This window comes from Crocuta crocuta, unplaced genomic scaffold, assembly GCF_008692635.1.
Source record: "Crocuta crocuta isolate KB4526 unplaced genomic scaffold, BGI_CrCroc_1.0 scaffold77, whole genome shotgun sequence".
In the NCBI taxonomy this organism is placed as follows: domain Eukaryota; kingdom Metazoa; phylum Chordata; class Mammalia; order Carnivora; family Hyaenidae; genus Crocuta; species Crocuta crocuta.
In genome coordinates this window covers 5,077,997-5,091,235 of record NW_027532172.1, presented here as the reverse complement: position 1 = coordinate 5,091,235, position 13,239 = coordinate 5,077,997, and the positions used below count along the sequence as shown (strand labels likewise).

At 38.2% G+C, this 13,239-nt stretch overlaps 1 protein-coding gene across 1 annotated transcript in view; it reads left to right on the top strand.

The window, feature by feature from the left end:
* Positions 1–13,239, top strand: part of SMARCC1 (SWI/SNF related BAF chromatin remodeling complex subunit C1) — a 172,263-nt gene that overhangs the window by 93,015 nt on the left and 66,009 nt on the right. The window contains exons 20-21 of the mRNA XM_077777037.1: positions 5,330–5,588; positions 6,283–6,444. Of these exons, the coding sequence (XP_077633163.1) occupies positions 5,330–5,588; positions 6,283–6,444 (421 nt within the window). The remainder of the gene's footprint in view (positions 1–5,329; positions 5,589–6,282; positions 6,445–13,239) is intronic.

Here is a 13,239-nt window from a genome sequence, read left to right as displayed (position 1 = left end):
GGTTTTGATCTTTAGGTTCCCCTGAAAGAAAAGTGCCTCATGGGTCTCCAAGCCACACTGAGATACACTGGATCTGTTCATGGCTCATGTTTTTTCCTTCTTTCCTTCCTTCCTTTCATTTTGAGAGAGAGAGGGCAGGGCACAAATGAGCAAGGGGCAGAGAGACAGAGACAGAGAATATCCCAGGAGGGGCAGAGAGAGGAGGAAGAGAGAGAGAAGCAGGACTCACCCAGGGCTTGTGTTTTACCCAAAGTAAGGCTCATAATGGTTCATGTTTCTGTATTGCTTTTAATTTTGTTTTTTCAGTGGTTCCAACAGTTGTGTTTGTTTTAATAAGTTTTAGTGGTGTATTATTTCTTTTTCATTTTTACATCCCTTATTTTCCTTATTCTGATTTCTCCATCTTTCTGGATTAAAATTCAAAAAGATTTCTTCTTGAGTTTTTACCACTATTATTTTTAAAAGTTTATTTATTTTTGAGAGAGAGAGAGAGAAAGAGAACGAGCAGTGGAGGGGCAGAGAGAGAATCTCAAGCAGGCTCCAAACTGTCAGCACAGTGTGCTGTGCAGAGCTGAAACTCATGAACTGTAAGACCATGACCTGAACTGAAACCGAGAGTTGTATGCTTAACAGACTGAGCCACCCAGGCCTCCTGAGTTTTTACTACCATTTGATGTACTCTCATCTACTCATTTGTTATTAGTGATATGCAGAGAACTTCTTTTTTCTGAACCCCTTTTTATTTCAGGACTGCTTTGTCTAGTCATATTTGCCCTGGATGTTTACTTAAAAGTTTTCAGTACTTGGGGAGGAATATAATATACTTTCATGTTGCTTTTTTAGAATCTTTGGGCTCTGGGGAGTAATTTAGTTGTGCAGCGCTGACTGGAATACCTCTCTCTTTTTTGTTTTTTATTTTTTTTAATTTTTTAATGTTTTATTTATTTCTGAGAGAGAGAAAGAGCGAGCGTGAGCAGGGGAAGGTCAGAGAGAGAGGGAGACACAGAATCTGAAACAGGCTCCAGGCTCTGAGCTAGCTGTCAGCACAGAGCCCGATGCAGGACTTGAACCCACGAACCATGAGATCATGACCTGAGCCGAAGTCAGATGCTTAACTGACTGAGCCACCCAGGCGCCCCTGAAATACATCTCTTATCGATTCATTTTCTTTCTATACATTGATACTCAAAATTTTCTCCTCTTCTACATTTAAGAATAGTGAATAGTAGGGGCGCCTGGGTGGCTTAGTCGGTTAAGCGTCCGACTTCCGCTTATGTCATGATCTCGCGGTTCATGAGTTCAAGCCCCGCGTCGGGCCCTGTGCTGACTGCCAGCTCAGAGCCTGGAGCCTGTTTCAGTCTGTGACTCCCTCTCTCTCTGACCCTCCCTGCTCATGCTGTGTGTCTCTCTCTCTCCTAGAAATAAATAAAACATTAAAAAAAAAAAAAAGACTAGTGAATAGTTAATTCAGAGTGAGACTCTGGCTGAGCTGCTGTTTATCCTGCACATACGTAGTCAATAAAACTACAGTATCCTTACACAGTAGTGTATTTTTTTCTCCTGCGGGTGGAACCTTTATAGAGCGGTTGGTTTTTCTTTTAAACATGCAGTTGCATTAACAAGTGTTGTCTCTGTTCACACAGAAGCTCCCCAACAGCACTGGTTACCACTAACACCTTTTATTTCTGTAGTTTGTTTATTGATAATTAATAGCTTAAGTATATGAAGCCAGATGAAAACTTTTTAAAGGATTTATAACCAAATAACCAAAACTGGTCAATTTTTTCCTAATAAGATAAATATGGAAGAGGCATTAAAGTTTATTGTTTTCCACCCAAATCACATCATTTCATTAGATAAGTATATCACACAGGCAGCACCCCAACTATTTTAGATTATTCCTGAGACCACCTGCTTTTATTTTAAAAACACCTTATTTGATAACGGTCTCTTATCAAAGCACACACAGTACTTAAATGGAATGCTGCACGTTGTTATCTGCGATTTTGGTGTAGTTTGGTATCTTATTACATATATTGGAGGCATAGTTTTAGTTTTGCAAATAACTGAAGTGGAATCTACACATTGGATGAATAAATGCAATTTGAGAAAGACCTTGAATTGGTTCACATGAAGGCTATGTAAGGCTTTCTGTTAGCTTTTTGAAAAAATATGTTGCGTAAGATCAAGATGACTGAGACTTGTTTGAGTAGATTTCATTTGTAAAATGTGTGAGGAATTCCAGGAATTTCCCCTGAAAATGTGTCACCAGTTTAAGCCACAAAAGGCTGATAACTCAGTCCTCCCAGCAGTTTGACATTGCATTGACAGAATCAGGGTGCCAGAAGGGAAGAAAGGTTGCCATTCCAGTTCATAGTGAGGAAGGGTTTTTTTTAAAGAGGGTTTTACAATTTCCAGTCCTCAGCTTGTAACGGTTGTCCTCCTGGTCACTTTAATTGTCCCTGGGCTTGAAATGGACAAGACCTGAGTCTGGGCAGTTTATTGGTTCCTCCCTTGTTAACTTCAGTCTTTCTCCTGCCTGCTTTGTTTTCTCATGCCTTGTGTTTATTTTCCCTTAGATGAGTAGTGGACGTGAAATTTTGTACCTACAGATAAAATCCATAAAGGTATTAATGTTTATCACTGGAAGAGTTTCTCACATCATTTATACTGGCTGGATTACAGAAGGACTACCATTGGAAGATACTCAGTAAACAGCATCAAAGATTTCCTCATAGTGTGCATGTACCTGATATACCTTTTCTTGATATGCTACCCAAGAAATTTTTTTTTTTTTTTAATATTTTTATTTATTTCTAGAAGAGAGACAGCGTGAGCAGGGGAGGGTCAGAGAGAGAGGGGGATAGATTCTGAAACAGGCTCCAGGCTCTGAGCTGGCAGTCAGCACAGAGCCCGACGCGGAGCTTAAACCCACAAACCGCGAGATCATAACCCGAGCGAAAGTCGGACGCTTAACCGACTAAGCCACCCAGGCGCCCCAAAATATTTTTTTTTTCTGTGTAATTTTGAATTACATTTTAGAAGAATATGTCTTCCAATTAAAAAAAAAATGTCTTGAAGAGCTTTTTCCTACAGGGTGGTGGTTTTTTTTTTTTAAACAGGGTGGGATTTTTTAGTTTTGTTTTTGTTTTACATTTGGAGCCATGGAAAACACAAATTCCTTTCCTGGTCTAGTCCAGTTCCCTGTGGTCAAGTTCAGCAAATTTTATTGGTTACTACCGTGGCAGATCCTATAGACTGAGATGGTAGGCCATAGTCTTTGCAGTTAAGGGATTCAACAGAAACAGGTTAAAACAAAAAATGAAGCAGTGTCCTCAGCTTCACGGAGTTGTACATAGGGATGGCTGTGCGTCAGGCTGGGTGGATGAGACTCTGTGTACGGCTTCCTGGGAACAGGACAGCTGTATTGTTGGCTCTAGTATATATTTCAGGTACAGAGCAAAGTGTCCATAGGAGCAATGACTAGGAAGAGTATTTCTGGATATTCTTGGAACATGAAAGAGTAGGGAGTGGAGTGGAAGAAGTAGGCAGAGCCCGATCCTATTTGGACTTCATTCAAGAAGATAAGTCTGAGCAAGGAAATAATTTTAAGCAGAAGAGAAACAATGTCATGTATGAAACATAATTCACTCTGGCAGTAGGAAGAAAGATGAATTTTAGGATAGAGAAATGGGTGATTCTAAGCATGCGAGTAAGGAGCGGTGAAGGACCCAGGTCATAGTAGGGAGAATGATGTTTTATAGTCCCGTAAAAGGTCTGCTAATATATCACCCCTCTCGCTCCTTCCCAGCCAGTCTGTCACCATGTTCTGTTTGAAAAAAAAAAAGGTCTTCAATTCCCTGTTACGTAATGCAGCCATTAGTGCCCAGGCTCGGAACTTCACTTGTTCTCAGCCTTACGCTTTTCGGAATGCTCTTCTCTTGATTTTTGTATGTCAAAGGGTTCCTTAGTTTTATTCTGGAAAAAACTTCCTGAACTTTCTTATTTTTACTCTGGCTGAGGAAAAAAGTAAAGGAAGAATTTTTTAAAAGTAAATTTGTTTGAAAAGACTTGATAGGGTATCCTAGGGAAATCCATAATCAGAACATAAGGTGGCCCCTAAATTTATATGTCTTTGGCCCCAAAGACCCTAGTGAAAGAGATCGATTTTTCTTTCCTGTTACTTTCTAGATCTTTTTTCTGATTCCTTCTAGAATTACCTGAGGCTACTGGTTATCCAAGGGAAACCCAGAATTAGCCATGTATTTTTAAGGGATTTAAGAAATTAGACCATTTGCTGGTGTGGGTTTTGAGGAGTCCTCTACTACTCCAGCAAGAAGGCAAGCCTGGGTCAGCAGTCGGATCCCCGGGTTAGGTATTCACGTACCTAAACATGGAGAGAACCATTATCATCACAAGCTCAGTTCGCAGTGTAGATCAGCAAATCAAGCTCGAGAGCAGGATTTTTCAGCCTCACACAATGGACATTTGGGCCAGATTTTTGTTGTGGCTCTTTTTACCTGCATTAAAGAGAAATTTTAACTTCATCCATGGTCTCTACCCACTAGATGCCAATAGCACCTCCCCTGTTGTGTCAACCCAAAATGTCTGCATACATTGCCAAATGTCCCCAAGGAGGCACAATTGCCTCATTTGCAAATCCTGTGAGAATAGCAACTTTGGTTAGCTACTGAATAGGTTCTTATCCAGTTAATTCCTCAATTCTGTTGAACCTCCTATTCTGTTTGTAGAGAGTTGACATCTTGAAGGTATTGAGACTTCTAACAGATGAATACAGAATATCTCTTCATTTATTTAGGTCTTTAACTTCTCTCAGATGTTTGGTTTTTTTCCCCAGCATGTTGATCTTACACATTCTTTCTTACATTTAATCCTATGTATTTCATTTTTGTGCTATTTTAAACACTTTTTTCCAATTGAAAACTTTTTATTGCTTATATATAGAGAAATATAGTTGAGTTTTTCCATTATCTGTCTATCTCTCCTCTGACCTTGCTAAACTTTATAGTTTTAGTATTTTTCTGTAGATTTTTTAGGATTTTCTATACAAGAGTCATGTGTGTATTAGTCAAAGGTACTTTTTCTTCCTTTTATAAGTGTGTTTTTAATTTATTTTTCTTGCCTGATTGAGATTTAATATAATTAGAAAAGCAGTCAGATCTTCCTATTTTCTTATGTAAAGTATACATTTTCATTGTTACTTTTTAAAACCCAGAACCGTTTTTAAGAACAGTCATAGGCTTCTGATATTGTTACATACTAGTTCCTTGTTACTTGATACTAAAGCACCTGGATTTTTCTGTTGTAGGCCCTGGAGATGTACAAGGATGATTGGAACAAAGTGTCAGAGCATGTCGGAAGTCGTACTCAGGATGAATGCATCCTCCACTTTCTGAGGCTTCCTATTGAGGACCCGTACCTTGAGAATTCGGATGCTTCCCTGGGGCCCCTGGCCTACCAGCCTGTCCCTTTCAGTCAGTCAGGAAACCCAGTCATGAGCACTGTTGCTTTTTTGGCATCCGTGGTGGACCCTCGTGTGGCGTCTGCTGCAGCGAAAGCAGCTTTGGGTATGGACTCTCCTAAGCCGTGTTGCGAGCATAGTAGTTTCAGACAACGGGCTAGTACTTGCCTTCATATACGTGTTGTCTCCAATTGAAAGGTTTTCAGCTGCTATGTTCATTTCAGTTAGATAGCAGATAGACATTACCTCCTTAAGCTACCATACTAAAAAGTATTACATTTTTAAAGCACTTAAAATATAATTTTAAAATTAAAAGCATTTATTAAGAATTGGACTTTTTTGTGTTATATTTTATGATTCATTTAGACTTTGACATAGCCAGCAAAAGGAACCATTTAACATTGTTGGATTTTTATTATAATTAGAACGTTGTCACACTGTAAAACTCTTGTTGACTTTCTTGTTGTTTAATCCTTGCTGTTTTCTTTATTATCAATCTAGCCTGCAGGGTTAGATTAAGTTTGGGCAGAAATTTTGATTGTTACTAATGGGAATTCAGAGCTCTCTGTTATTTATACAGCAGGATACTGCTACATGTAAGTTAAAATGTAGAATTTTAGAATTTCATTAGCATACATGACTACCTCATTTGGCATTCTTGTTTTGCTGGGATAGATAGGCCTGAGCACCCAGAAAGGTGAGTGCCTGGAAGCCACTAATGTGTTGGATTGCATAGTGGTTTACGTTAAAGCAGATGTTTGTGCACCAGGTCACACTGTTGCATTTTGATTCTTGAACAGAGGAGTTTTCTCGAGTCCGAGAAGAAGTACCATTGGAATTGGTTGAAGCTCATGTCAAGAAAGTACAAGAAGCAGCTCGAGCCTCTGGGAAAGTGGACCCCACATATGGGCTGGAGAGCAGCTGCATTGCAGGCACGGGACCTGATGAGCCAGAGAAGCTTGGTGAGTCACAGCTGTCCCAAAGGACAGGAGTAGTAGATGCTATATTTTCCTTTCAGCTTGCTGAAATAACTGGGTTTGTTTGCACTTAAAAGTGAGAACAATGATCAGTATCAACTTGTCCCTTAAGATTAATATGTGACGTTTTTTCTTTTATCACTTCCTATTATGGTAGATAGAATTTAAAGGTTATTTCAGACTATTCATAACAGCACTGCTGTGAAATATCTGATGCCATTTTTTAAAATGTTTTATTTATTTCTGAGAGAGAGAGAGAGAGAGTGTGTGTGTGTGTGTGTGTGTGAGAGAGAGAGAGAGAGAGAGCAGGGGAGGGTCAGAGAGAGAGAGGGAGACACAGAATCTGAAGTAGCCTCCAGGCTCTGAGCTGGCAGTCAGCACAGACCCCAATGCAGGGCTCGAACCCATGCTTAACCGACTGAGCCACCCAGGCACCCTCTGATGACAGTTTTTAAGATTTATTTATTGAAGTAATCTCTACACCCGGGTGGGGCTCAAACTCCTAACCCTGAGATCAAGAGTCACACACTTCACCAGCTGAGCAGCCAGGTGCCTCATGATACTTGTTTGTATTTTTGTTTTTATTTATTTATTAATGTTTATTTTTGAAGGAGAGAGAGCATGAACGGGGGAGGGACAGAGAGAGAGGGAGACACAGAACCCAAAATGGGCTTCAGGCACTGAGCTGTAAGCACAAAGCAATGCAGGGCTCAAACTCATGAACCATGAGATCATGACCTGAGCCGAAGTTGGACACTTAACTGACTGAGCCACCCTCGGTTATGATACTTGTTTTTAGATCTAGTTTTTGAGCATGTAGACATAGGAATATTGAAAGGATTTTTGTGATTATTTTAATTTATAGGTTGCTAGGTAGGTTTAAATTCGTTGTTGTTTTTCATTATTTTTTAATTGAGGTAAAATTTACATAACCTAAAATTCTCCATTTTAATCCCTTAAAGGTATACAATCCAGTGGCTTCTAGTACGTTCACTGTGTTGTGTATCTATCACCACTATCTAATTCCAGAAAACTTTGATCACCCCAAAAGACAATCCCATACCAATTAAGCGGTCATTTCCCATTTCTTTCTCTCCTGAGCCCTGTCAACCACTCACTAATTTGCTTTCTGTCTCTATGGATTTGCCTATTCTGTACATTTCCTAGAAATGGAATCATACATTATATGGGCTTTTGAGTCTGACTTCTTTCATTTAGCTTAAGGTTTTCAAGTTTATCAATGTTGTAATATAAAATCAGCATTTCATTCCTTTCTGTGCTGAATAATACTCTTAAAAAAAATTTTTTTTAATGTTTCATTTATTTCTGAGAGAGAGAGAGAGAGCAGGGGAGGGTCAGAGAGAGAGGGAGACACAGAATCTGAAACAGGCTCCAGGCTCTGAGCTGGCAGCACAGAGCCCAATATGGAGCTCGAACCCACGAACCATGAGATCATTACCTGAGCTGAAGTCTGACGCTTAACTGACTCAGCCACCCAGGTGCCCCACTGTGCTGAATAGCATTCTTTCGGTGAATATATCATATTTTACTTATCAATTCATGAGTTCATGTATATTTGTGCTGTTGTCACTTTTTCACTATTTTGAATAATGCTTCTATGAACGTTGACCCCACTGTTTTGTGAACACAGTTTGTTCAATTTTTGGTACTTAGGAATGGAATTGCAGGATCAATTGGTAGTTCTGTGTTTAGCTCTTTGAGAAACAGCTCAACTGTTTTCTGTAGTGATTGTACAATTTTATGTTTTCACCAGCAATGTATGAATGTTCCAGCTTCTCCATAGCCTCACCAACACTTGTTTCCTCCTCCCCCACCCTTTTAAAAAATAAACCACAGAGTGGGTGTGAAGTGGTATTTTGTGGTTTTCATTTGCATTCAATTTGTGGAGTGTTGCCATATTAACAGTATGAAGTCTCAATGAACACAGGACGCCTTTCCCTTTATTTAGGTCTTCTTTAAGCGTCCTTTTGAAGTTTTTAGTCTTGCATGTTCTTGACACGTTTTACATTTCCTTTAGTTAAATTTATTCCTGTGTATTTTATTCTTTTGAATGCTATTGTAAATTAGATTATTTTCCTGATCTTCAGGGGAATGCATTTCATTATTAAGTATGATGTTAGCTGTTGGATTTTTGGATTTTCCTAGATTCCTTTTACCAAGTTTAGGAAATTCCCTCAATAATTTATTGAATGTGTTTATCCTATAAATGTGTTGGGACTTTGTGAACTGCTTTTTCTGTATCAGTTGAGATGATCATGTGGTATTTTTACTTTATTCTTTATGTGTGTTGTATTGATTGATTCCTGCCTGTTGAGCCACTTTAGGGTTTCTGGGATAAATCCCACTTGATTATGGGAATAAACCATATAATCCATTGGATTTAGTTTGTTTCTGGTATTTTGTTAAGGATTTTTGCATCTATATTCATAAGGGACATTTGTTTACTGCTTTTCAGTTTTTTGGTATCTTTATCTGGTTTAATGTCAGGGTAATATTGGCTGCCAAGAATGAGTTAGGAATTGTTCTTTATTTTTTTTAAAGAGTATGAGAATTATTGATGTTCACTGTTGTTTGTTTTCTGGAATTCACATGGGAAGCCATCAAGTCCTGATTTTTTTAAAAAGTGTACTCACATTCTTTTCATTCATTCATGAGAGAAAAAGAGAGAGAATCCCACGAGATGCAGAGAGAGGGGGAGAGAGAGTACAGAGCCCAGAGCAGGGCCCAAGTTCACCCAGTGCAGGGCTTCAACTTATAACCCATGAAATCATGACCTGAGTTGAAGAAATTAGATGCTTACCTGACTAAGCCAGGTGTACTTGCCTTTTTTCTTTTTTTCTTTTTTTTTTAATGTTTTCTAAGAACTGATTCAATCTATGTATTTGTTGCAGTCTGTTTAGGTGTTCTATTTCTTTTTGAGTCAGTTTTTCTGGTTTGTGTCTTTCTAGAAATTTGTCCATTTCATGTGCATTGTCTCACCTGTTAGCCACACACACACACACACACACACACACACACACATACACACAAATCATAACAATCAAAAGTGAAAACAACTCAAATGTCCATCAACTGATGAATGGATAAACAGTGTGGCATTAAAATGGAATATTATTCAGCCAGAAAATGGAATGTAAGTCTTGACATATGTGATATCATAGATCATCCTTGAACACATGGTAGGAGTGACAGGAGAAAATATACTATCTAATTCCAATTATATGAAATACGAACAGGCAGATTTGTAGAGACAGAAAGTACATTAATGGTTATTTAGGGCCAGGAGGAAGATGTGCAGAGGAGGATGATAGCTAAAAGGTATGGGGTTTCTGTTGAGATAATGGAAAGGTTTTAAAATTTACTGTAGTAATGGTTTCGCATATGTGGGAATATACTAAAATTCGTTTAATTGTACTCTTTTAATGGGGTGACCATATGGCATATGAATTATATGTCAGTAAAGCTTTTTTTTTTTTTAAGTTCATAATGTCTTTTTACATTCCTTTTTATTTTTGTAAGTTTGGTAGTAATGTCTCTATTTTTATTCCTGATTTTAGTAATTTGGTCCACGCTTGTTTTGTTCTTGTTTTTGTTTTTTCCTTCATCAATCTAGATAAAGACTTGTCAGTTTTATCTTTCAGAGAACCAACTTTTGATTTCAGTAATTCTTTCTATTGTTTTTCTGTTCTCTAATTTATCTCCACTGTAATCTTCACTCTTCTGTTTTCTTTGCTTAAGTTTGCTCTTCTTTTTAATACTTCCTTATGTTGGAGGATGGGATATTGATTTGAGAGCTTCGTTATTAATGTTGACTCCCATAGCTATATTAATATCCCTCTCGGCACTACTTTTTATTGCATTCCGTAAGTTTAGACATACTTCATTTTCATTTTCATTCTTTGCAGTGTTTTATAACTTCCCTTTTGGTTTATTCTTTGATTTGTGGGTTGTTTTAAGAATGCACGGTTTAATATATACCAATCAGTGAAGTTTTTAGATTTCCTTCTGTTACTGATTTCTAATTTTATTCCATGTATTTAGAGAAGATAATTTGTGTAGTTTCTTTCTTTTAAAATTTATTTTTTATTAAAATTTTTTTTACATTTATTTATTTTTGAGAGACAGAATAAGACAGAGCGTGAGCGGGGGAGGGGCAGAGAGAGAAGGAAACACAGAATCTGAAACAGGCTCCAGGCTCTGAGCAAGCATTCAGCACAGAGCCTGACGTGGGGCTCAAACCCACGAACCATGAGATCATGACCTGAGCTGAAGTCAGACGCTCAACCGACTGAGCCCCTCAGGCGCCCCTCTTTCTTTTAAAATGTATTGAGACTTTTGTTGCCTAATACATTGTCCTGGCGAATATTCCTTTTGCATTCTGTTGTTGAATGGCATTTTCTATGTATGTTTGGTGTGGCTGGTTTATAGTGTTGTTCAAGTTTTTTTTGTCATTTTTCTGGTTGGTCTTTCCTTCATTGAAAATGTTGTCTTGAAATTTCCAACAATTATTGAACTATCCATGTTTCTTCCTTCAGTTCTGTCTGGTTTTGCTTCATATATTTTAAGGCTCTGTTGTTAGCTGCATATATATTTATAATTTTTCTATTTTTTTGGTGGATTGGCCCTTTTATTGTCATATAACCTCTTTTTTTCTTGTTACCTTTTTTTGCCTAAAAGTCTATTTTATCTGATGGTAACATATCATTCCAGCTCTCTTTTGGTTACTGTGTTTGTATGAAATATCTTTTTCCATTAACTTACTTTTCAATCTATTTGTGTTTTTGGACCTAAGATAGATCTCTTATAGACAGCATATTGTTTGTTGGATTTTAGGATTTTGCAGACATTAGGTTGTACCTTTGGTTCTGCCTTGTAGAGGCATAGGACTTCCAAAAGCTGTTTACTTTCATTGGCTCTGAATTCTTTCATCTGTGATATGAAAATGATGATTAGGTACTCTATAACATATTGTATAGCTATGCCAGTCTGTGATACTAGACAGATGATATTTTTGCTATTGAGGACTTTGAGTATTTTTATTTAATTTTTCATGAGAGCAGTAAAATTTTAGTAAAGTAGCTTCTTAGCAGTACCTGGCTTCTCAAATGGCAGTGTTTCCTATATGTTATGAGGCTAGTTTTTACACCAAGTTAAATATTTTATATACACTTATCAGTGGATTCCTAACATTTCTTACATTGTTCACTAACATTTTTCTTTTCATTCACTGTAAAAGTTTCTTTTTTTGTTTTCAAGTTTATTTATTTTGAGAGAAACAGCATGAACGGAAGAGGAGCAGAGAAGGAAGAATCCCAAGCAGGCTCCATGCTGTCAGTGCAGAGCCTGCCATGTACTGTGAGATCATGACCTGAGCTGAAATCTAGAGTTAGATGCTTAACCAACTCAGCCACCCCCATTATGAAACAATTTCTGATGAATAACTCAAGCTAAAGATTTATTGCTGTTACCTTACTTGATTCCATCTCTGTCTCAGTCATACACAATTTATACACTTATGCTTCAGCTGCAGTAATTTTTTTTGATCTGTTTCATTTATTCTTATAGAATAAAGGTAATGTGAAATACAAACTAAAACTCCTGGGCAGTACTCCACAGATGATACCGTCTGCCTCCTGGTGCTCTGCTCTAGGTGGTTTGAGTAGGTATCAGTGAGTTCTCTTCAAGCCTCAAATCTTAGAGTCTCCATGAGTTTGCATAGGTCCTACCGCTGTTGATCCCTCTGCTTTCTTCCTCTTCTTCTTCTTTTTTTTTTTAATGTTTTATTTATTTCTGAGAGAAAGACAGTGTGAACGGGGAGGGTCAGAGAGAGAGGGAGACACAGAATCTGAAACAGGCTCCAGGCTCTCAGCTGGTAGTCCGCACAGAGCCCAACGTGGGGCTTGAACACACGAACTGTGAGATCATGATCTGAGCTGAAGTCGGAGGCTCAACCAACTGAGCCACCCAGGTGCCCCTCCTCTGTTTTCTTAAAAGCTTCTGTCTTACCGTCACATTTTGTAGATAATGTCTGGGAACAGATTTTCAGATTTATCGAACCTCTCACTCTAACCCTCAGTGCAACTTATTGACCTGTTCCTAGCAGGATATCCACAGTATATCTTAGTTTGAAAGCTCACTTATTTTTCTGTGTTAGATAGATACCCAAATCAGCAAGCCAAGCCACATCTCTCTTGCTTTTTATTGATTCTGCACCACAGGGCAGTGCCCAGCTCAGGCAGGGGAAGCCTGGGCCTATTGAATGCCTGGGAAATGTGTCACTTTCCTTGACTTTTTTTCTGGTTTTGGTTCATTTGTAGGGTCTTTTGGTTCCCTGTGGTGATGGAATTGAAAAGAGTTGGCACAGCCTTCTTAATTTGATTCAAAGAAGTTTCTGTACTTTGCAAAATGAGGTACATGTTTTTACATGTAAATCTGTTTTGAAAATTTTGGTAGGTGATACCCTAGAGAATTAGTGGTTAAAAAACAGGTTGCAAACTTAACCATTTCTAGTTTAGCAGGATTTAAGAGGACAGAAACAAAATCTAGCAACCTCACTCTGACTTAGTAGTGAATGTATGCTTTTCACAGTGTGCAGAGCTTGGATCAGACTGCTGCAGATAGCAGTGGAGGCGACAGGGGATGATTCTTTGAATGGCACAGAAAGTACAATTTATTCACAGTATCTGGAAATAGCCTATCAGATAACTTCTCTGAATTGCAGTGGATACTTAGTTGCAGCAACAGAATTTGGGTCCTTTT